The sequence below is a fragment of the Danio rerio genome, chromosome 20 (assembly GCF_049306965.1).
Source record: "Danio rerio strain Tuebingen ecotype United States chromosome 20, GRCz12tu, whole genome shotgun sequence".
NCBI classification, from domain to species: Eukaryota; Metazoa; Chordata; class Actinopteri; order Cypriniformes; family Danionidae; genus Danio; species Danio rerio.
In genome coordinates this window covers 31,109,663-31,135,216 of record NC_133195.1, presented here as the reverse complement: position 1 = coordinate 31,135,216, position 25,554 = coordinate 31,109,663, and the positions used below count along the sequence as shown (strand labels likewise).

At 33.8% G+C, this 25,554-nt stretch overlaps 1 protein-coding gene across 2 annotated transcripts; it reads left to right on the top strand.

Moving 5' to 3' along the window:
• The first annotated feature begins 892 nt into the window (after positions 1–892).
• Positions 893–5,640, top strand: pigh (phosphatidylinositol glycan anchor biosynthesis, class H). Of its 2 annotated transcripts, none has more exons than XM_005160560.6 (5): positions 893–1,188; positions 2,672–2,881; positions 2,959–3,042; positions 3,139–3,220; positions 3,321–5,640. In XM_005160560.6, the coding sequence occupies exons 1-4, from the start codon at positions 1,012–1,014 to the stop codon at positions 3,211–3,213; spliced, it is 546 nt and encodes a 181-aa protein (XP_005160617.1). In that variant the 5' UTR covers positions 893–1,011; the 3' UTR covers positions 3,214–3,220; positions 3,321–5,640. The 2 variants fall into 2 exon arrangements, with proteins under 2 accessions (XP_005160617.1, NP_001002565.1); NM_001002565.2 differs by having other exon boundaries at positions 894–1,188; positions 3,318–3,732.
• Positions 5,641–25,554: the final 19,914 nt, after the last annotated feature.

Sequence of the window (25,554 nt, the reverse complement as noted above, 5' to 3'; positions counted from 1 at the left end):
TAAAATATAAATAAAATAAAATACTTAACATTTTAATTGTTACTCAAGTTAATATAGTCTTACTGCATAATCTAATAACATCAAAACAGTTAGCGTATTTCACATGGCACTCCGGGGGTATCCTGCTGTTCCCAGGCCAGCCGAGAGCCGTCCTGGGTCTTCCCCGAGGCCTCCTCCTGGTGGGACATGCCTGGAACACCTCCCAAGGTAGACGTCCAGGAGGCAGACTTCTCAGCTGACTTCTCTCGATGTGGACAAGCAGCGGCTCTACTCTGAGCTCCTCCCGGGTGTCAGAGCTCCTCACCCTATCCATAAGAGTGCACCCTGCCACCCTTCAAAGGAAACTAATTTTGGCCTCTTGTATATGAGATCTTTTCCTTTCCGTCATGACCCAAATCTCATGACCACTGGTGAGAGTAGGAACGTAGATTGACCGGTAAATCGAGAGCTTTACCTTTCGGCTCAGCTCCTTCTTTACCACAACGGACCGGTACATCGACTGCATTACTGATGACGTTGCATCAATCCACCTGTCAATATCACTTTCCATCCTTCCCTCACTCGTGAACAAAACCCCAAGAAACTTAAACTCCTCTACCTGGGGTAAGAACTTTCCTCCAACCTGGAGGTGCAAATATTACTAATCAAAAATTTTATTATTTACTTGTATTTATTTAAAAAAATATATTTTTGTGAAACATAGCTCAGTAAATAACTTAATGAAAAAGATCATTTAGGCTTTTACAATGTACTTTACAGTGTACTTGTTTTCACTGGAGCGAGAGCTAAATATTTTTGTGCAACTGGTTTTGTGGTCCAGAATGGGAGTTTTCAACCCCAGTCCAGTAGATGGCGAAAACGCACCTGTATGTTATTTTGCCAACGTCACATTATCATAAGAAGAAGATGGTTTTACTGTTGGTGGAAAAATAATAATCTAAGCAAAACTATTTATTCTGAAGTCTTTATTAATGTAATTTTCCGACCGCGAAATAACCAGCAGTGATCGAGATGGCCGACGAAGAGTTCACAGACATAAATGGCAACTGGATTTCTTTAGACTGCCAAACGCACTCTTCTTTCTGCAGAGAGTTTACTGTTACCTCACCCAAACTGTCCTTGCGCAAGGTGATGGTGTACACCTGCTGTGTGTGGTTATTTGCTTATGCTGTGTTCTTCTTCACCCAGGTAAGAACATTTTATCATGCGGACTATGAAGGCCTTGGCGTCTTTTGCTGTTTATTAGACAAAAAATGACTGTTTATTGGACTTTGATTTGACATTGCGCGAAAACGTCTATTATACAGTTGAAAACAAATTTATTAGCCCTCCTTTGAAATTGAACTTTTTTTTACTAAGTTATTTTCCCAAGTTTTCTTTAACGTTTAGAGAAGATTTTATTTAAAAAAAGAATTTAATGATAACATAATTATTTTGTTTTTTGCCATAATGAAATTAAATAATATTTTACAATTTATTTTGCAAAATACTAGTAATATTAATCTAAAAATGCAATTTAAAGGCTTAACTGGGTTATTTAGGGTTAACTAGGTCAAATCATTGGACAACAGTGGTTTGATCTGTAGCCAATATTTAATATTTCTTAAGGGAAAAAAAATACATATTTAAAATGTACGTCCATATAGTGAGGAAACAGAAGTAGTTTACGTTGTCATTTATAGTGCATTTATTACAGCTGCTGAGTGCAGGTTAAAACATTTGATTGTGCATGAGGCTGTATTTGGAGATCAAAATAAGAAAACAATATATAGTTTCTCTGAAAAAAAAAAGCTTCTAAAAAGTGTAAATGAAAAGTATATTTGGAAATACTGTAAATATTTTCCTTGCTCTGTTAAAATATCCATCGGCAATTATTCTAAGAAAAAGGATTTTACAGTAAGGCTGATCATGTGGTCTTCAACTGTATTCAGTGATTTTATCACATGAGCCAAACCATAAAAAATGCTTTCTTTACCCATCACAATATGCAATTTTAAAGAAGATAAAACCAAAATACAGAATATGTTGGTTCAATAAAGTCGTATCCCTCTAAATCCAATACACTCAGTAACCATTTCATTTGGCAGGATTATAGTCGAACAGGAACCCAAATTAATCATGTTTGTGTTTTTAAGGCCTGTGATTGTGTAAGCATGTAAAGCATTCATGCATAATGAAATAATGAAAACTATTTTACATTTGATTACTCAATTTGAGTACCCGAATACTGCTAGAAGGTTGTTGTTTTCATTCATCGCTTTGCTCTACTGTTTTTATCAATACTTTTGATTGATTTATTAAATTTGATGCAGATACACTCCACAAAATCATCATAATCAATGTAAAATTATGTAAATTCTTTCCAAATAGAGCTATTCATTTCATCTGGTGAATTTATTTACAGAATCTCAATGTGTATTGACAAAAAACTAAATACTGCAATATCAGCTTTTTCCCAATATCATACAGCCCTAGTATATATCTCAAAATTCCACTTAGTACTAAGCAAGAAGAACTTATTCAGGAATTTCCAACATGGCTGCGATTGAAAGTTTGATATTATAATAGAATATATGAAATATTTTCGTGAATGTCAAGCAAATGTTCAATATAAATCTAACCTAATTGCTCTTATTGATCTAATATAATTCTCCTTCTGTTTAATATTCAGAACACGGCGGTTCTGTCAAGTGCCATCATCCTCACTTTAGTTGGGATGGTGATTCATATTCACTTTGTGAAGGTGGACCATGAGACCCTTCTCATAATAGGCTCTCTGGGTGTCCAATTGTCCTCGTCTTACGCCTCTGGACGAGAAAGCACGACTTTCATTGAGATGAGCAAGCTGAAAGACATCGTCATAAATGAGGCTGTTTATATGGTAAACACACAGTGACCTTCACGCATGATAGATATCGAGATGTAAAAATAATCAGTGTTTGTGTTTTTGCTCCTCAGCACAACATCATATACTATCTGTGCATTCTCATCAAGGACCCAGCAGATCCTGAGACGGTGACCAGTGTTGTTCCTCTCTTCCAGGTTCAAAACAGCTGTTGTTATTCATTCGCAAAAGCAAGATTATAGGAATTTGTGACATCTCAGTATGTAAATGAACACCTTTGGTTCTTCCTCCAGAGTTCAAAGCCTCGGCTCAATTGTTTGATTCAAGTGTACAAGAGCTGTCAAGAAATTCTAGCACAGAGCAGATGACGCAGAGGTAATGCTTCATGTTTTGCTAGATATTCTGCATGTTTTACATGACTGACATAGTTCTGTGTCTATATATGCTTTATGACTCCATGTTTTTCGATCAGCAGAGGCTTTCTTTGAAGATGAATGAAGATTGGAAAACTCCAGAACGAATCATAAGCACATTGTTGGTAGCTTTTTTGTATTGTCAGTAATACACAATGCATTTTGTTACATGCAGAAGTTTTTAGATAGGCTTCGCATTCAAAAACGTTTGTACATAACAGTATTCTTGCCTCATTTAAAACATTATTTAATGATTAGCCATTTAGTTTTTTAGGATGTGTTCACACTTGTTTTGCATAATTTTGTTAAAAAAAACTGACAACGGAATATTTTCAATATATATTTTAATATGAAGACTTGAATAGATCTATTCAGAAATAATTCATTATTTTAGATTGATTAGGGTGATTATTGTTATTATTATTATTATTATTTTCCATTTTAGGGGAGCACATTTGGATCAAATATAACAAATCACAAGAAAAAATAAGTACAACAGAAAATACAATGGTCTATGGTTCACTGGTGAGACTAACAATACAGAAATAAATATGACACTGAAACAATTACTGTATGGTATAAATATTTAAATACAAGTAATCTTTGTTAAAGCTACAGACATAATTGCTTAAATGCTTTTAACAGGGTGTCCCCGAGGTCTTACAAAGTAATAAAGTGTCTTAAATTTCAAAAAACAAAATTTTAGGCCTTAAGTTTGAAATTCACTGCAATATTGTGCTGCGAGTCTTAAATCATTTTACACAGGTCTTATTTTACTATTTCCATTTAAAGCTACCCTATCGGGCTGACACCCAATCACCAATAATCAGTCTTAATTTTTTGGTTCATATTTAGTTTTTTTTATTGTTATTATTTTTATTATTTAAAAAGATACATGTCACATAAGCTGTTAGACATTTTTACAGCTAATTAAATTCCCTAATCAGGGAAAGAAAACTAAAGCAACGCATCCTTTTACATGATCTTCCATTAATACAAAAACTATTTACAGAAGTAACCGGGCCATTCAAAATTCTTAGTGTTTAGAGCTGTATCAGTCTAAAATTTCACTCATATGCTTTTGAAAGGGTCTTAAAAAGTCTTAAGTTTGACTTGAAGAAACCCTGTTTAAAACCCTTTTTTAGAAATGCCTTAAAAACACCTGGAAATAATAAACAATAAATTTCTTATGATTAAACAATAAAATTCGGGGTGCTGGTCAACCATAATACAGACTCAACATTGTAGATCCTGCGATGAGACAATTGCAAATGTACACATTGCGATATTAATGCTGAAATGATATATTGTGCATCCCAGCAAGTGGATCAACCAGATAAATCTTGGTGCATTCCCAAAAACACAAGATGTGACTATTAAAAGGATTGATTGATGAATTATGTTCATATTCTGAACCCATAGTGAAACGGGACCACGTGTGTAATAAATTTTTTGCTCTGCACCAAAAGAACAGAACAGAGCTCTACAATAAGTGTGAACACACCCTAAGTGCTTTCATTCCCTTTAAAATGCCTCTGGAAAATGACACTCCAACCAATTTTTAGATTTATACACTGAATCATTTAGTGTAGAACTAAATTACGTGTAAGTTTAAAGAACAGGAATAAATAGTAATTGAAAGAAAGCTTAAGTTGTAGCAGAAAACAGAAATAGTTTTTTCTTATAGCATGTAGTCCTGTAATGTTTATTTAGCATCTCAGAGAAATAAGATTATAGTTTACTTTATAGAAATGAGTATTTTTCTGTTTAGTGTCATATATGTTAAATAATAAGTTCTAAGTTATTTCCTTCTGACGTTAAGTGACCACTAGGGGGACATATGTGCCAAATTTTTAAGCAACCTACAAAATCAGTTTGATTAAAATTAATAAATTAACTAATTATATCATGTATTTTACTATTTTATTAAATGTTAAGTTTTCTTAGAAAACTGAAGTAGTTTTTTCTTGTAGTCTGTAACTCCAGTAATGTTAATTTACAACATCAAAGAAATAAGATTACAGTATACTTTATGGAAATTAGTATTATTATTCTTCTGTTTAGTATCCTATGTGTTATAAGTTATAAGTTACTTCCTTCTGACATTAAATGACCACTAGAGGGACATATGTGCCAAATATTGAAACGAACTACAAAATCGATTAAATAAATAGCAATAAGCATGATATAATTATTTCATATATGGTACTAAGTTAATATTGCATTATAGTAACAGTATTTTTTAATATAAATTAGCTCTTTTCAAGTTATCTTTTTTTCATTTAGTTATTTTTCCTGATTAGACACGGTAACATTCATTACACATTTTCATGGAACTGATATGTCTGATAAATAAAATAAACAGACTTTATTTAAACCGTTTATAGAGAATCAGCGTTTTCTTGTGCTCTGAAAGCAGATCTTATTTGTCCTGGATTGTTGTGGGTCACTTGAGGGATTATGCTAATCCACCTCATTTGCCTTTCGGTGGGTCAGCATTTAATTGTGTTCCAGCTTTTGTCAGGATGTCTTGTTTTCCAAAGTGGTTTGTTATGGCTGAGGCTCGTCTAACTGGTACATGATTTCTCATAACGGAACACAACTTGCTACTGAGCTTCTGGGAGATGTTTTAAATGAATGTAGAAGCTGAATGAATTACTGTTTAACTGAAGTGTGTCTAATCATTATAAATAGTCCGTTTGGACTAAAGAGGTCAGACGGCAGAAGGGAAGTGAAGCTTTCTTGCGATATCAGTTTCATATAGTATTTCTGTGACCAGCTGTCGTGTACATCCATCACACTATAGATCTTACTGTCTTCTCGAACACAAAAGTATTTGTTTTGTTTACCCTTGCACATGATTCCACTAGCATTTACATATTCTGTTGAATTGTTTTCCATGCCACCTCTGTGTTATTTAAATAGTCTGCTTGTTCCTTATGAGAAGTCGCTGCGAGCTGCAGATGAGGGCAAGAGTTGTCATTCAAGTTTGTGGAAAGAGAAACCACCCTAGTTTATTTGTGTTCGTTCTGCTTTTTGTGTACATGCGGCGAAATATTCCCCTTTAATTTTAAAGCCAACTGACAGTATGACTCCAAATTTCCCTTTTACTTGTGGTTGAATTCATTTTCTGGGTTCAGGACAAGTGTGGATGAAATGGCAGAATATCTGGCATTATACTAATCAGAAAAACAGGCAAAGAAACTACCACAAATGTGAACAAAATTTACGTTAACAAAATCTTAGTACAAATTTGTATTTCATATTTAGAGTTAGCTATTACATTCTAATTAGTGTATACATTTGATTTTAATTAACATTAAATAATTCGAAGTGAAACGTACTCACTTGTACTTTTATATTTACTCTTACAAAAAAAAAAAAAATGATTGATTTTAATGGCAGCAATTGGGGGTAAAAATTATTATTTATTTATTTTCTCTACAGTTCAAATGTTTAAGATTGTTAGGGTCTTTTATTCACTGGCCTGAGTTCTGACCCTAAACTTGTAAATTAAGTTTACAACTTTGTTCCCACTTCAGCATAAAAGGAAAATAGTTAAAACCGTAAAAATAGCAATAAAAGCTTTGCAACATAAATAATACACACAATAAACAAGCTTTAAGTATAATATATATATATATATATATATATATATATATATATATATATATATATATATATATATATATATATATGGATGGATGGATGGATGGATGGATAGATAGATAGATATTTATGTATGTATCAATAGCCTCCCTTAGATTTTGTTTTTCTTTTTTATATATTTTCCAAATGATGTTTAACAGAGCAAGGACATTTTCACAGTATGTCTGATAATATTTTTTTTCTTCTGGAGAAAGTCTTATGTGTTTTATTTTGGCTAGAATAACAGCAGTTATTAATTTTTAAACACCATTGTAAGAACAAAATTATTAGCCCCTTCAAGCTTTTTTTTTCAATAGTCTACAGAACAAACCATGGTTATACAATAACTTGCCTAATTCCCCTAACCTGCCTAGTTAACCTAATTAACCTAGTTAAGCCATTAAATGTCTCTTTAAGCTCTTTAAGTGGCTTGAAAAATACCTAGTCAATTATTATTTACTGTCATCATGACAAAGATAAAATAAATCTGTTATTAAAATGAGTTAAAACTAGGTTGGGAAATGTTGAAAAAAAAAGTCTTCTCTTTGTTAAACAGAAATTGGGGGGGGAAATAAATTAGGGGGATAATAATTCTGACTTCAACTGTATGTATGTATATACAGTTTACAGTTGAAGTCAGAATTATTAGCCCCCCCCCCAATATTAGACCGCTTGTTTATTTTTTTTCCCAGTTTCTATTTAACTGGGAGATTTTTCCAACACATTTCTAATCATAATAGTTTTAATAACTCATCCCATAACTAATTTCTTTTCTCTTTGACATGAGGACAGTAAATAATATTTTACTAGATATTTTTCAAGACACTTCTTTACAGCTTAAAGTGACATTTAAAGGTTTACCGGGATTAATTAGGTTAACTAGGTAGGTTAGGGTAATTAGGCATGTTATTGTATAACAGTAGATTTTTCTGTAGATTATAAAGAAAAAAGATAGCTTAAAGGGGCTAATAATTTTGTCCCGAAAATGGCTTTTAAAAAAATTAAAAACTGTTTTTAATCTAGCCGAAACAAAACAAATAAGACTTTTCCTAGGAGAAAAAATATTATCAGACATACTGTGAAAATTTCCTTGCTCTTTTAAACATTTGGAAAATATTTAAAAAGAAGAAAAAATTCGGAGGGGGCTAATAATTCTGACTTCAACTGTTTATATATATATATATATATATATATATATATATATATATATATATATATATATATATATATATATATATATATATATATATATATAGCATAATTGAGTACAACCCATTTTAAAAATAAATATTTTGATCCATTTCCCAGTGAATATACTGTAGGCGATGTATTTTGGTGCATTTTAACAAAACAGATTTATTAAATAGATATATTTATTAAAATAATATTTTAGTCACCAAACATATTTAGAAATTGAAAGATATACAGTTAAATTCAAGCAAAATGTTGCAAGCTAAATTTTTGCTTCTTTTGGTTTTTCCTCTTTTTTAAAAATTTGTATTTAATATTTTTCTATAACATGTAAATTTGGGTGTACTAGGTTTTGGACTGTTATCGTAAGTTATTTTGTTAGATAAGCTTCAGATTTGGCTTCAGTACTGACTAATCTAATGTATATGCACAAATATAGTATTGTTTAGCATCCTGTTAAAAATATGAACTTAAAAAATAGATTTGTGAGGGGTGTACTTGTATATGCTGAGCACTGTTTATATATATTTTTAATAGATGTATGTAATATATAATCCACATCATTGCTACAATAGCAGTTTTTTTGGGCTTAACTCGTATTGTACTCATGTTTGGGCCCGAATGGATACTAAAGGTCAGAGTTCAGAGACCTTGTTGTTATTCAAATACCATTTCCCATGTTGCACTGCTTCATCCCCTCTGACCATTTGGAATGACTTTTCCCACAGAGGCTGTGAAAACAACTCAAGGGTTTGAAATGATCCTGTTAGGGTGCTGTGAAGATGCTCATGACAGGATAATCATCCCTCCCGGAGGTGTGAACCTCCCAGCAGCTCTGCTGGGGGGTGTCAGTGGGGGGGTTTCACCATCCTACACCCTCCAGGAACCCGGTCGAGCACATCATAAACAAACCATCCACCAGCATTGCTTTTTTCCAACGAATTAAACTCCCTAAAACAGTTAGATATCAGGGTGTGCAGCTGCTTAGATTGACGTGTTTATATACTGTGTCCTCCTGACTCGGTCAAATGACGTTAACCACGGTTTATATCTCTGTATATACGTAAACACAAGCGGCACGTGTGCGCAATTGCCTTTTAAAAGCTAAACAGTGATAAAACTTGGCATTTGGAGCTCAAGTGGGAGGAAGTCTCCTTAAGGAGTGTGTTTTGGGCTTTTACAAGCAAAGGATGTTGATCACGTAGCTCAAATATTTAAGCATAGACCCTACATGAGCTGATTGTCACTGTGATTTTTGATTGCCTGAAGGAAGGGCTGTATTTTTATTTTTTTTTCCGGAGGGAAAGCAGTTGTGTGGGAAGGGTGCAGGAGCCCTGCTGTGATGGGAGTTTCCCTGTGCTTCCCTGTGGACTTTTACTATGTGCTAAGGTGTAACATTCACAGGCCATGAGGCAACACAAAAACACCCTGGTGATAGAATATGGACCGCTGGAGCAACTCCCTTCTCCAGCTGTAATCATCTTGTCATTGGCCATTATTTTTTGAATGCTGTTGCTAACTCATGGGTTGAATGTACTTATGTTTCCGGGAAGCAACATAATCCCTCCTTAAACTGTGTGTGTGGGCTTTTTTCTGTTGTGAATTTAAATAATGCTGAGCAACACAATGCAGAAATTGGCACAGTGTCTGCTTCACTGATTGACTTTTGAAATGAAAGGGTTTTTATTTTTGTTTCCCTAAAGAACCTTTCATGTAAAAGTTCTTAGTGTGACAAATATGTTACATTTATTTATTAAAATTATATTTTTAAAAGTATAGATAGTATCAACTTAAGTGCATACAATGAGAAAGGACAACACACACATACAAAAAAAAAAAAAAAAAAACGTACCAAGAAGTGAAAATGTAAACAATAATGTGGCTTAACAAAAACAGCACTTGTACAATCACACAATACACTCTACTTTGCTCTTAGGAAAGAAAAATAATCAATTAGCTGAAACAAAGACTTGGTCTTTATTTGACAATAAAACATGTTCCTAAATATATTTCCTAAATGGGTCCCAAATTTTCTTAAACTGGTTAGTTGAACTTCTAGACAGTCTATTTTTTCCAACTTTCTGATTCTTCCACCTATATTAGTCGTTTGGCTAGCACAATTAAAGGTATGCAATCAGATTGTATTTTTGTAAGATTATATGACGTGGGTAAAATTCCAAAGATGGCAATCAGTGGGCAAGGGGAGATCGAAAACACCAAAAAAAAAAAAAAAAAAAACATATATAGTTTTAAAAATAGTGTCCCAAAAGCAGTTAAGCTCAATACAAGACCAAAACATTTGTGCATAAGTGGCTGGGGTGGAATGACAGCAATTACAAGCAGGATCAATAAGCTGAAAGTGCTTTAAGAGCTTAGGTTTGTCCAGTGTACACAATGTACAATTTTGCACTACAGAAGTTCATTACTTGGGAATTTTGTATAAGACTGATTGCCAACCCTCAACTGAAATTGTAATTCCCCGATCGTCTTCCCGCACAGATTTTATTTGGGAATGGGTTGTATCAGTTGGTGCCATAATTTTAAAGAATCTTTTTCTTGAAGGGTTTTATGAATTTTAAAGGTTCTTCATGATTCCATAAATGTCAAACTAAACTTTTTCACAGTTCCTAGAACTGTTGGCTGAAGTACCCACTTTTAGGTGCATTTATATGAAAATGGAACAATTTTAGTTTTAGCATTTCATTTGGGGCAACTAAGTTAGCCAACACTCAAAAAAATAAATAAATAAATAAAAACAGAAAAGGTTTTTGCTGCTTGTCTAAGCTACTTATTTAAAATGAGCTGCATAAACACAGTTTTTTGGGACAACTTAAATGTTATATGTTCAATCCACTTAAATTTGTAAAAACCTCAAATATTTGTAATGGATAAACAAGAAAGATTTGTGTGGAACCCATCATTTTTTACAGTGAACTTCAGAGCAGGGTCAAATCCAGATTTTCCAGTCTCTTGATTGGGTAAATGTATGCTATACAAAACATCAGCCTTACACTTGTTAGCGACAAACGCAGCAAGAAAAATTGTGAGATCCATTGGGTTTTATTCTTGTCATGCAGCGTCTTTTGAGCTTGTAAAGGAACCAGTTCTTATGCGTCAAGCAGGTTGAGCTGCTGTTAATCTTCACTGATCAACATTTATATCTGACTGAAATTAAATCTGTTCATCTTTTAAGTGTTAGTGTTCATGGTGTTGCGAAGTCTTGTCAAAATCTAAATTTTAGACCTTAAAAAGTAATTTACTGAAATATTGTGTTGTAGGTACTAAATCTTTTTAAAATAGGTCTTAATTTTCCTTTCCTAACACCCATACAATCACCAACAATCTATCTCAATAAATCTTTAAACTTTTTATTTTAAAAGGTCATTTTTAACTCTATTTACCATAATGGTTTAATTATTTTTCTTACAATAACAATTGTTTAAAAGTGCTCCTTGTATTTACTGCTAAGGACACCAACCTGGACAGATTGTTGTACATAGATTAAATTTATTATAGTTTTTAAAACTTTTAAAATATTTGTTGTTTTTTTATTTTATAACAAAGTTTATGTTGGTGGAAAAAGTGTGTTGATACAAGTAGAGCTTGATTGTTTTTACACAATATTTTAAATATTTCGAAAAAAAAAAAACTATGGTTCATTCCGCTGTGGCATCCCCGGATTAATAAAGGGACTAAGTCGAAAAGATAATTAATGAATGAATGAAATAAAAACATCTCAAATATTTTAATTTAATTGAATTATTATGAAATGATTATTGTATTATTAAATGTATTATATTATTTAAAAAAAAAAGTAAAAATAGGGCAAATAAAAAAAAATCCTTCTGGGTTATTTGAAAAATTCCTTAACGTTTAGCCCTTTTTTATTTTTATAAATTTCATTCATAATGGTGTTTAAGATGTCTTAAAAAGTCTTAAATTTAACTTGGTGAAACCTGCAGAAAACACTATAATGAATCTGAATAATTAATGTTTTTTTTAGCTGGTAAAAATGTCTTTGTGTTCTGAAGATGAACAGTCTCATGGTTTTGGGAGGATGGAGAGAGTTAGTAATTAATAACAGTGTTTTTGTTTTGGTTTGAACTCAACTAACCCTTACTTTTTTTTCAGAATGAAATCAAGATGTCAAAACATTTGGAAAGGGCATTATAAAGCTATTAAAAAGAAGAAGTCTCTGTATTTTTACCCAGGAAGCTTTACTGCTGTGCTTTTTCAAAGCTTTCCATCCCCCATCCATTTCTGAATAGCAAAACTGTTACTGGAACTTCAACCAGAAATCCCACCCCTTCAACCCTTAAGTTTTTGCTTGACTCTTGGCTATAAACTCTCTGGCTTTTGTTGATAAACGTGAGCAGAAACGTACGACAGGTGCAGCTACGCATCGTTTGTCACCTGAGCTGACCCACGAGAATCAGACAGCGCCCTTTGCCAGTTTACCAGGTTATTTGTTAAAGGTGTATAAGTGAGTTGACAGTAACCTTCTGTAAAATGTACATAATTTAACAGATGCTGCATTTATAGCAACATTCAAATGAGAAAAACAATAGAAGTGATTAGACTAACAAAAGAGGAACTATATTAGTTAGGCAGATCACTCCAGCAGTAGGCAACATGTTGGGAAATCTCTGAAACAGCACCACAATGTGTGCCATTGTACTTGCAGAGTGCACATAAAATAATGTCTTTTTCAGCTTTGCGCTGTCTCAGGTGTTCGATTTCCTCAAGATTGTATGCTTTTCATCTGTGAACTTTCACCCAGAAGAATCCACCATATATCATTTTTATTATTTCTCAAGTTTGCTATTGACAAGTGCTCAAGAATTTGTGTTAAGAGTCAGAGCCCTGCATTTGAGCCTGAGCCCATCGGGGCGACTTTTTTATGCCTCTAGGGCCATATTTTTTTTACTCATGTCATAGTTAGCACGCATATTGGGCTTCAGACTTTTTAGAAAGTTTAATGAGATCTAATGCCTGTGGTCCGGAAGCACCAGTGATGCCTTGAACATAGAGATTTTCAGTCATGTGCAATGGCGAACATAAGAGAACAATTGCCAATGGCAAACTTAAAACTGTGAAAAACGCTAGAGGAAAGGCAAACTTCTGGTCAACTTTTCAAATAGTGACACCTTTAAAGGGTCTCAAAACACATTTTTTACATGTTGACAGTCATACAGTTGAAGTCAGAATTATTAGCCGATTAGTTGATTTTGTTTCAACACATTTCTAAACATAATAGTTTAAATAACTCATGCATAATAACTGATTTATTTTATCTTTGCCATGATGACAGTAAATAACATTTGACTAAAAAATTTTCAAGACACTTCTATACAGCTTAATGGCTTAACTAGGTTAACTAGGCAGTTTAGGGTAATTAGGCAAGTTATTTCATAACAATTGTTTGTTCTGTGGACTATAGAGACAAATATAGCTTAAAGAGGTTAATCATTTTGACCTTAACATTTTTATTATTATTTTTTTTATTAATAACTGCTTTTATTCTAACCGAAATAAAACAAATAAGACTTTCTCCAGAAGCAAAAATATTATCAGACATGCTGTGAACATTTCCTTGTTCTGTTAAACATCATTTGGGAAATATTTAAAAAAGAAAAATAAAAGAGCTGGTAATTCTATATTCTATATAACATATATTACACTAAAAAGTAAAAATTGGTTGATTTTGGATTGTTTCCTTCAAATTCGTTCTTCCGATTTGAAAATAAATTTTGAAGCTACGTCACTTCGATTAGATCCTTGTGTGAATTCCAGTGTGGAGACTTGATGTCTGTACGGCCAGAACAACGTGACGTCTTTGAGTTTTCATCATTAAGCATCGAACCAATCAACGTGTTCTATTGTGAATGAAGTGCAACTTTATTAATATGCATGAAATAGGTTCAAAGACTGTTTTTACTTGTGATGAGCCAACTGGTTATACAAAATACACAACTTGTAAGTTGGGCAAGCTCACTTTGAACCACATACCACTTGGATATCGATGTCACTTAAAAAACAAAAACTTACAATAAAAAAAAAAACGAAACGAGAAAACATCAACTTTCTATTAAATACAAATCTGGTCGATTTTAACGTCTGTAACAGTATAAGCTGTTTGGTGGAACAAAAGACCGGCTTTGGGTCGGACTCGGGTCAAATATTTTAATAAGCTGTTGGACAAGGACAGGTTGCCTGTGCATCTCAGGCCAGGGCCGAAGTAGTGCTTAATTTATAAGCGTCAAAAGTAGTGGATTTGTTTAGCAAAGTGTTTGAATGCGTGTCACTGTATCCCAAATGACTAAAAATAATACAAAATGACATAACTAAAGAAATCTCCACTGTGCTGAGCATGAGCGCTTATCTTCCTGTCAAACTGAACTTTCACATCATCGATGATGTAAGCGTGCTCAGGTCCGGTAGGTAAAAATGCTATGCGAGTGCAGGCAGAGGGGGAGAGGGGATGGGGGACAATCGCGCTTAGGCATGGTTCAAGGCAACTGTACCTAATGTGAGTGCACCCTTAGTTCAGTCTATTGATCTATAGCACATGTCTTTGCAGTGTGGGGGAAACCGGAGCACGATTAGATTAAAATAGATTTAAGGCCCATGCAGGGCTCTATTAAGAACTACACGGACTGAACATAAAACATTTCGATTGTTCCAAACTAAACCATTTATAGAAGTGGATTGAACAAACAGTTAATCTCTTTTTTTTTTTTGAGTGAATAAACATTTTTTATTAGATGAGACGATGTGTGAAGATGATGCTGATAACTCATTTGCATAAAATAAGGTTGTATTAACAGGGTTTTATTTAAAATCCACGCCCAGATGTCACTGTAAAGATTAGTTGGGAATGCATTAGTGAGGTCAGATTTGAAGGCAAAGGCAGCACAATGGCTCGGTGGTTGGCACTGTCACCTCACAGCAAGAAGGTTGCTGGTTCAAATCCCGAATGGGCCGGTTGGCATTTCTGTGTGGAGTTTGCTTGCTCTTCCTGTGTTTGTGTGGGTTTCTTTTGGGTGTTCTGGTTTCCCCCACAGTCCAAAGAAATGTGCTATAGGGGAATTGGATAAAACTAAATTGGCCGTAGTGTATGAGTGTGTGTGAATGAGTATGTGTGGGGGTTTCCCTGTACTGGGTTGCAGCTGGAAGGGCATCCACTGCACAAAACATATGCTGGATAAGTTGACGACCCATGATTAATAAAGGGACTAAGCCAAAAGAAAGTGAATGAATGAAAACGATTACTTTCTCTGGATTTATATGGTATGTGTTTGAGTAAAATTTTATTTCTAATAACATTTCTTCCAACTTCCATATAAAATATTGTCATTTAAAGGATTTCATTTATTTAATTAGTTTTAATTTTTAGAAAACTGGTGGTTGGTTATTTTTTTTTTCATTTGACGAAGCTGCAAATCGTGGTTAATTCACCAAATATTGTTACTCTTATAAAGTGAAAACATTCATATTTATAATGTAATCAACATTGATATTATTGATGTAAACATGTCTAAAAGCATTGCATGTTTTTGCTTATATCATTCTTATTTTTTAATTACATTTCACTCAAACGCTCCAAGGGACAAAACTGGTTGTCTATTTAAAGGAATAGTTCACAGAACAATTGAGAATTCTGTCATAATTTTCAACCCTCCACCTGTTTAAGTTTTTTTCTTCTGGCTAATAGTCAGTTTTAGGTGAACTATCCCTTTAAGTGTAAATACAGAGAAACACAAGGGCTCTGATATACAGATTCAAAACTGGACAGAATCATAAATACAGCGTGTATACTCTTGTTTCCTTGAGGATTAAATTTAGCTTAATCTGCAGTGCTGGGTTTCATGCAAACTCTTAATGATCTGTAGATATCATTGTGTAAGTGTGTGGAAGCGGATGTCGTTGTGTTAACAGCGCTGAGCTCATATTACCTCACCAGCAGTTAGCAGATCTAAAAAGGCAGGGTTGATTGAGTAGATGTTCATCCAGTTAAACCAGCTTTTTTTTTTTTTTTGACTCGGTGGCTTTTAAGATGAGAGGTGAGAGAGCTTGTAAAGCCGGTCAGGCCAGCATTTGCTTTGTTAACAAAACGTGTGTATAGACTTCATTTGAAATCATCTGTCATTGACCTTTGGTACATTTACATTGAGCCACAATAGTGAATGTTTAGTTTGAATCATTTTTACATGTGTAGAGTAGTGTGTATACAGGCGGTTCATTCCGCTGTGGTGTGATAAATATGGGACTAATCGGTAGTAAAATGAATGACTCAATGAGGGTCGTGTATAAAAATGTACGATTTAAAAAGATATCTACACTGTTAACAGTTTTCTGTAGATTCTACAGTAACTTACTGTAAACCTATTATAGCTGAATGTTTATTTACATTTATAGGACCATTTATCTTTCTGCGTCTGTATTTACAGAATTAAATGTATATCTTTGCTGTAAAATATACAGTAATTTTTACAATGCAACTTTAAAATACAGTAAAATAGTGCATAACTGTAAAATACAGTTCATATTAAAATTAAAAATTAAAATTAAAATACAGTTCATATTATTCAGTTAAATACTGTGTCGTTTACAAAAATCGTTAACAGTGTACTGGAATTTCTGAAGAAATGAATCTACTGTGAAATCAAGAGTCTTGTAAATAAAGGACTCGTTTATTTAGTGCTTTCAGATACTCCACATCAGATTTTTTTTCTTCTTCATCGTTTTATCAATGAAGTCCATTTTAACATACGCATTTAAAAAAACGAAATTCCTTCACAATGAGTAAGTGAGAGGAGTCACGTGGAACGTTTGGTAGATGTCATTGGAAAACACAGCTGACCTACATGCCTTTGCTGCATACATTGCATTCTTCGAGTTATACTATGATTAGGTCTGACGGATGATAACACAGATGTCTGAAGTCTTCTAGATCATTCTAACAAACATGTGGCTATGGCATGAGATGCTTCCTTTTCTTAGCTCAGCATCAAGAACTTAGGCTGACGTCAGATCTATCAGGTGTAAGAAATCTTTTGCTTTGGAACTCTATTGGACTAAGTATTTTATCAGTGTTTTCAAGTCCTGTTTACACCATATTAAAGGGATAGTTTACAGAAAAAAAAATCACTTACTCATTGTCCGCTTGTTTCCTTCTGTTCAACAAGAAGAAAGATATGCTGAAGAATGTTGAAAAAAAGCACAGATTGACTTCTGTAGTATTTTTGGTTTCCACTATTAATGTCAATGGCTGTTTTTTCCAACCTTCTTCTTCTTCAACAAAAAAAAAAAAAAAAAAAAAAAAAAAAAACCAATATATATATATATATATATATATATATATATTTTATATATTTATATATATATATATATATATATATATATATATATATATATATATATATTTTTTTTTTTTTTTTTTTTTTTTTTTCTTAAAAGAAGACTGAACTTCATATAAGTTTAGAACCACTTGAGTTTGAGTAAATGGTGATCATTTTTGGATGAACTTTCCTTTTAAAATGGAATTAAAAAGAGGTGTGAATGATGAAAACCCAGTGAGGTGTTTGTGAATAGCACAGACATTTGTAATATAGAACATTTTTGTTATGGTCAGATCACTTTATTGAAACATAGAAACACTGCTTCAAATAACATACATTTTATCGTGTAGCTTGATAGCTGTAGTGTCAAGTTAAGGCAAACTTTATTTTTAGAGCACTTTACAAACACAGAAGTGAGCCAAAGTGCTGTACAGAAAATATAAATAAAAATAAAAATAATAGTATGTAAAATGCGTAAAATATAGAAAAAATATAGCTCAACTACTTAAAAGGCACATAAAATATCCAGTTATTAAGATCAGGTGTCAAATACTAACGAAAAACAAAAGAGTTTTAAGAGCTGATTTAAATGAGAACATGGAAGGCGACTGTCTAATGAGCAGCAGCAAATCATTCTAAAGTCTATGACTTACCACAATGAAAGCACGATCACCTCAAAGCTTACACTTTGTTTTTGGCACAATCAGGAGAAGCTGGTCAGCTGACCTGGAAGAACGAGTGGGCTCATAGATGTGTATCAGCTCAGAGATTTAAGGTGGGGCAAGACCATTTAGAGATTTAAAAACCAATAAAAAAGTATTCAGTGCATTACAGTAATCTAACAGAGTGGTCACAAAAGCATAGATTACTGTCTCAAACTGTTGTTTTAGTGCTCACAAACATCTTCGTTTTTCCTGATTTTGATTTTGAATGTAATAACCTTTTGTAAACTGCTTTGTGCAAAACTCTATTCAAATAAACTGAAATGAAGTTAAAGAATCCAACTGAGGATCTGAGAATTTTGTAGCAAACAATCTTATGACTGTGTGGATTCAAGCGACACTTGTTTTCATGAGTAAGTGATATTGCAGAATGGAGAATGTCTCCATTTTAAGGTCTGTTTTGTCTCTGGAAAATGATGTGAAGCAGTACATTTCCATTGCTGTTGCTTGTAAAATAATAACACTTGTTAGATTCTTCCTGGTCAGATAAAGGGCCTACTCACACTATGCCATCCGTACCGTGCCCAGGCCCGTTTCCCGGATCGTTTGAGAAGTGTCAGTGCGCTAAATCGGGCTCAAGCACGGTTCACTTGGCCGGCCCTGGCCCGGTTGGAAGAGGTGTGCCTGAGCCCGGTTCACTTGGGCTTTGGCGCGGTATGCTTGTGTGTGAGTGCAAAACGCGCCAAAGCCCGAAACTGAAAGCGAGACGTGACTTTTAAGGGGCTGTTTCATATGGATTTATTAATCATTCTTACTGTTCAGTGAACGCAAACTGCTGTAGTTTATTAAAGACGCAAACTCCTCACTTCACGACAGCTGCGCGCCTTCAGCAGACCTCCTCATTCCTGCAGCACGAGGGCTTTATGATTGTTTATGAGCGCCAAAAGTGGCGGACCTGTTCGGCGAAATATCTGACTGCGTGTCCCCGCATCCCTAAGGACTGTTTGGCAAAATATTTGACGCCATATCAAACGACTGAAACGATATAACTAGAGGAATCTCCACTGCTGCTGAGTGAGAGAGTGCTTCTCACTGAACAGCCCAGCAGCGATGACGTAAGCGTGCTGAAGCCCGTTTGTGGTGTGAGCGCGGGCCGTCGGGGGAGACGGGAGGGGGGACAAGCGTGCTTTGGCCCGGTTCGAGGCAACTGTACCTAGTGTGAGTACGGCCAAAGTCTGAGAATCAAAACATACGCAACTGAGAATATTCAATAAACTGCTCTTTGTTTATCATCATTACTCCATCTATTGCTTCTGCTCCTCTCTGCTTTCAGTCAACTTCGATATTGATAGGAGATAGTCGAATACTGGTTAACAAGTTTGGGTATTGGGTGGCTCCACTGGCTTATTGTCTGGATATTCAGAGAAACTGAAATTTTCTGTCAAGATCTGGTGTCTGGGGCTTGATCTTATTTATCTAGCATGGAGAGTGTGATCTAACAAAGTGTAAATGGGGTCTAAAATGTTTTGAGCTTGGCTATTTTTGACCAATCCACTTGTAATCCATGGTTAGGGTTAGGTCTAACCCTAAAAATAGATTTTTTTATTATTTTAATGCACAACTTGGTGACAAAACCCCCTGACACAGAATTATTTAAAAGCAGCATTTGGCAGATTTCTACTTTTTCTTTACTCTCTTAAAAAACACACACATAAGGCTATGTCAATAGCAAAAATAATTGATGAATACATTCACAGAACAAAAATGATTAGAAGTTTCAATGGCTCTGTCTCAATTCAGACGCTAAATCCTTCAAAGGTTTCATTCCAGGAATATGTCACTGTGAAACAATGATGTCTCATTCCAAAGTCTTCAAAATGATAAATGAATGGATCTTTAGCATAGAGCATAACAAATATCAGCTTTTTACTTACTTGGAAATCTTTGATATTTAAAAAAAAAAAAAATTATTACGTACATAGAACAAGCTAAACAGTTAGATTGGATGTTCATCAACTTTCAAAAAAAAGTCTGGTTCAGTGTGTCGTGTATTTAGTGGCAAGGAAGATTTAATGCAGATGTATAAGTTGTGTAATTGAAACAAGCACTTACTTACATCTTTAGCAAGTTGCAATGCTACGTATCATTGTGGATGACAAAAGAGCCACGCCGCAGACTGGTAAATGCGGCTAATATCAGCTTTATTCTGTGTTTCATATGACATGCATTCATCCCATCAGCGTACGCTTAATTCACTGTACTTACTATTATGCTTGATTAGACTCTGCTCTGTAGTAGGAATTAAAGTTGTTCCTAGAACTAAAACATACATGGGAACTGTGGAATAAGTTTCCATAGTGTTAAAGCTTCTTATTTTGACCCTTGTTGTGTCATGGACATGTCAGACTACATTTTCCGTCATTGCTCAAGGTCTTTAATGACATTTGTGATGTCATTGAGAAGACTGTTGACTGATTGACAGATCATTCAGAGAGCATCCACAAATAAAACACTATAGTAATTGATAATGGTTTTGAACTATAATGTACCTAATTTAACCTGTTGTGGTAATTCTATAGTTGGTAGTAATATAAACAAATGTATAAAAAAAAAATTTCTACAACTGTATATTATATTATAAGCTTACTTAAAGCTAATTTATGCCTCAGTATTTCTTATGTTTATCAGTTCACTGTATTCATTTTATAGTATGCTGTGGAATTATTAACAAAAAAATGTAAATACTATAATAGTCTATATTGAGTATAAGAAATTTTACTATAGTATGGTTTAAAAACACTATAAAATACTATATAGTATTTTGACATGTGGGCATTTTGAGACGTTTGCATTTCCACTTAAAAGCACCAATAACAGTGTTTCTTCTTGTTCCATCATATGAAAGATCTTCTATGGCACTATTGGTCAACATCACATATGTGACAAAGTCGTACATAGAGGACCATACATTTCTTGGAATATTTCACCCAAACTGAAAATTAACTCATCATTTACTCATTTTTTTTTTCTGCTGGACACAAAAGAAGATACTTTGAAGAACGTTTGTAAAGAAGTAACTATTGACATCCATACCATGGGAGTCAATGGTTACCGTTTTTGTCATTTTTAAAAAAAAAAATTCTTAACAGAAGAAAGACGCAATGGTGCTGTCACCTCACAGCAAGAAGGTCAATGGTTCAACAAGTCCAAAGACATGAGATATAGGTGAATTGAGGAAGCTAAATTGTCCGTAGTGTATGTGTGTGAGTGAGACTGTATAGGTGGTTTCCAATAATGTGTTGCACCTGGAAGGGCATCTGCTGCGTAAAACATATGATAGATAAGTTAGTGGTTCATTCTGTTGTGGTGACCCAAGATTAAAGGAACTAACCTGATGACTAAGAGAATGAATGAATGAATGAATGAATGAATGAATGTGAAGAAGTATAGTGAAATAATAGAGGGCGATTAAATGATGACAGAATTTTAAGTTTTTGGCCGAAATATTGCTGTCAGGATGTTGCGAAAGAATCCTATATGGCATTAGCTATTGTTCGTGAGGACACACAAAGCAAAACAATCAGTTCTTGCACCTTTAATTAAATAAAAAAAACTTCTGTTACTCATTCATTCATTCATTTTCCTTTTGATTTAGTCCCTTTAGTAATTAGGGGTCGCCACAGCCGAATGAACCGCCAACTTATCCAGCATATAGTGAACCATCCATTAACCAATCAGAATCTAGCATTCTAAAGTGCAAAACAAATCAATTACAAATCAGTGCGTGTATGATTATGTTAATCATTTAAAATAAGAAAACCATAATAAGTTTGTGACATCAAGCAGCTTAACAGTTTTGCTAAAAGCTAAAATGGTAACATTTTAGTTTAAGTACTAATTCTAATGATTTACTAGTGATTTATATTATCTGGCTATTAGACATTGGCTGTTTAGTTGTACTTCTACATGATTTTCAATACTACCCAATACCTCAACCTAACTTCTTCCTCAATAACTTTTCATAAGCAGGAAACTGAGTTTAAATTATGAGCTAAAAGGCTTTGTTAATAGTTTATTAATTGCTTGATGTGTATCTAAAATTTCGGTCCCACTTTATATTAAGTGTCCTTAACTACTATGTACTTATATCAAAAAAATAAATACAATGTACTTACTGTGTTTATGATGTATTTGAGAACACTTTTGGTGCTTTTGAGTTGGGATAGAGGTTGGGTTATGGACAGGTTTGGTGGCATGGTAGGTTTAAGGGTGGGTTAAGGTGTAAGGGATGGTCAACAGTGTATTTGCAAATGTAATTACAAAAGTTAATTACAGGTGTATTTACATACATGTATTTAATCAAGCATAAGTACACAGTAAATACATGTATTTACACAATAAGTACATTGTAACAAACTATTAGTTCATATGTAAGTACATATTAATTAAGGCCACTTAATATAAAGTGGGACCAAAATTTCCATATGAATGCTACAACAGCTAAAAAAGTTACTGGTATAATTTAAAATCTTACTATCTTATCTAAAAATAAGGAAACCAAGCACATCAGGTTGAGTACTTATTTGAAACAAAGTGTTTTGCATCAGGACTGGTTGTGTCTTAAATGTTGTGATTATTAAGGGACAGTGATCTGGTTCTTATCGGTCGATGATCTTGTCAACTGAACAAGTTTTAGCAAGTGTGTGAGAGTATATGTGACTTGTTGCACCATTAATAAACATGTAGCGATGCCAGCATCTTCTCGGGTGTTTGGGAATCACGGGACACTTCTGTTGGCTGTTATCATCCTGTCTTTACTTGTAGTTGATGCAGTGATTTGGCTCGTGCCGCTGCACCACAGCTCGACAGTGTGAGAAAGACACCACCTCCTGATTCTCACCCTGCATAATTAATTCCCTAATCTTCACAAAACATCTCATCAGAGCAATGAATGTTTCAACAACTTGTTAATAACCATTTATGTTGGCCAGGTTTTGTTTCTTGATTGACTGAAATGACTTTGTAAATGACTTTGTAAATGTAAAAGTGAATTAATTAAAATTTAACCTAGATTACTTTTAAATATAAAGATTCAAAAGTTCCATCTGAAATTTTCTTCTAAAATGAGCATTTTTTCAGTCATTTCATTTTAACGACAATGGATAGAAGCATTTTATTTTTGGCATGAAAGTGGATTTACTGAACAAACACATGTAAATACACACTTAAAAATTCTCATTATACACGCTCAGAAATAAAGGTATGCAAGCTGTCACTGGGGTGGTACCTTTTCAAAAGGTACAACTTTGTACCTAAAAGGTCTATATTAATACCTCAAGAGTATATTAGTACCTAAAAGTACAAAAGTGTTCCTCTAAAAAAATTTTTGGTACTAATATATACTTTTGAGGTACCGATATGGACCTTTTAAGTACAAATGTGTACCTTTTGAAAAGGTACCACCCCAGCGACAGCTCACGTCCCTTTATTTCTGAGAGTGTAGGGGGAAAAATTTTAGACGACACTTTGAGGTTTTTTCATCTGAACTCTTTAAATATTTGTAACCCTGGATCACAACTTAATATAAAAGCTGAATAAATGAGCTTTTCATTGATGCATGGTTTGTTAGGATGGGACAATATTTGGTGATTTTGAACTATTTTAAAATCTAGAATCTGAAGATATCAAAAACATTCAAAAAACTGAGAAAATCAATTGTCTAAATTATGTTTTAACAGTGCACATTGATATTTTGGTAAATTTGACATGTAGAAAATATCTTCATAGAACATAAACTCCACTTAATATTTTAATGATTTTTTGGTATAAAAGAAAAAATATAATTTTAACACAAACAATGCATTTTTGAAAATTACCAAAGATATACCATGCAGGCGACACATGATATTTGCTACATCGGTTTTTGTGGTCTATATGATCACATTTGTAATTATTTTGCACATCTGTTAATTAAACTGTAATTAATCTGCACAATATGAACAATTATCTGTGGATTGAAAAATGTGTGTGTTTGTGTGTGTGTGTTTGTGTGTGTGTGTGTGTGTGTGTTTGTGTGTGTGTGTGTGTGTGTGTGTGTGTGTGTGTGTGTGTGTGTGTGTGTGTGTGTGTGTGTGTGTGTGTGTGTGTGTGTGTGTGTGTGTGTGTGTGTATTGTATATAGTAAAACTATATTACTTTAAGTTCCAGTTCTTAGAGTAAAATGGTGGCAAATGCTGACCAGTAGAAATAATTATTTCCAGTAGAAAGAAATAATTGCACATTTGGACTAAAAGTTGTTGAATGCCGTATACAGAATTTCTGTGAACAAATTAACTGGAGCAGTCTTTGCATGCTGGTGTTATATTTAAGAGATACTGGTAAATGTGCCTACATTTAAGATTATGTTATTTTAATTTGCTGTTTGTAAATAAACTTGGTAGATGGCACAGGCTAGTAATCTGTGCTGAACCATATTGTTATTAACCCAACGCAATCTCACGGCAATTCGTAACTTTTTGATGTAGTGGCTAATTCGTATACATTCGTACAATCTAATTTGTACAATTTAGTACCATTTGCTCATCATCCAGTGATGGTTGGGGTTAGGGGTGGGGTCGGGTGCCACGCCTCCTTTTTAAAATCGTACATTTTCGTATGACTGAACTCGTTCGATTTCGTACGAGTTAGCCCCTATACTGGCAAAACGTAAAATACTTACGTTTCCTTGTGAGATCAGGCTGTATTTACCTTGTTATATATTGACGGTATTTTACTAACTTTCTAAAAGCCTTCTTACTCTCTCACTATCATTCAGCTTAGTCCCTGATTTATCAAGGGTCGCCACTGTAGAATGAACTATCAATTACTTTGGCACATGTTTTATGCAGCGAATCCAGCCGCAACCCAGCACTGGGAAAATCTCACGACACACACACACACATTCACTATGGTAAGTTTAGTTTAACATGCGGAGAACATGCAAACTCCACACAGACACGCCAACTGATCCAGCTGGGATTTGAACCAGCAGCCTTCTTGCTTTGAGATGGCTGTGATGATCACTGAGCCACTATGCATTACTAAGATTAAAATAAGTGCAATTTAAAAAAAATATATTTAAAAAAATTGCACACAGAATAATATTACTGTAATTGCATTAGATTTGTAATGTATTACCCTCAACACGTGTTGCTTATTAGCTTTACTGGCATGTTGGCTGTTTACTAGTATTTATAAAGCACATTTTTTATTTTTACTGCATGATCATACTTATTGATCATGATCCCTTATTCCAGTCCTTCTCATTAGCTAAATTTACGTTATACCAAATAACTTAAATTCAGCATTAATATTATAAGTAATAAAATGTTTGAAGACATTTGTCCTTTGTCTACTAAAGAAAGAAAATTGGTTGATTTTTGTTTAATAGGCAAGACATTGTATTAACTTTTTGTT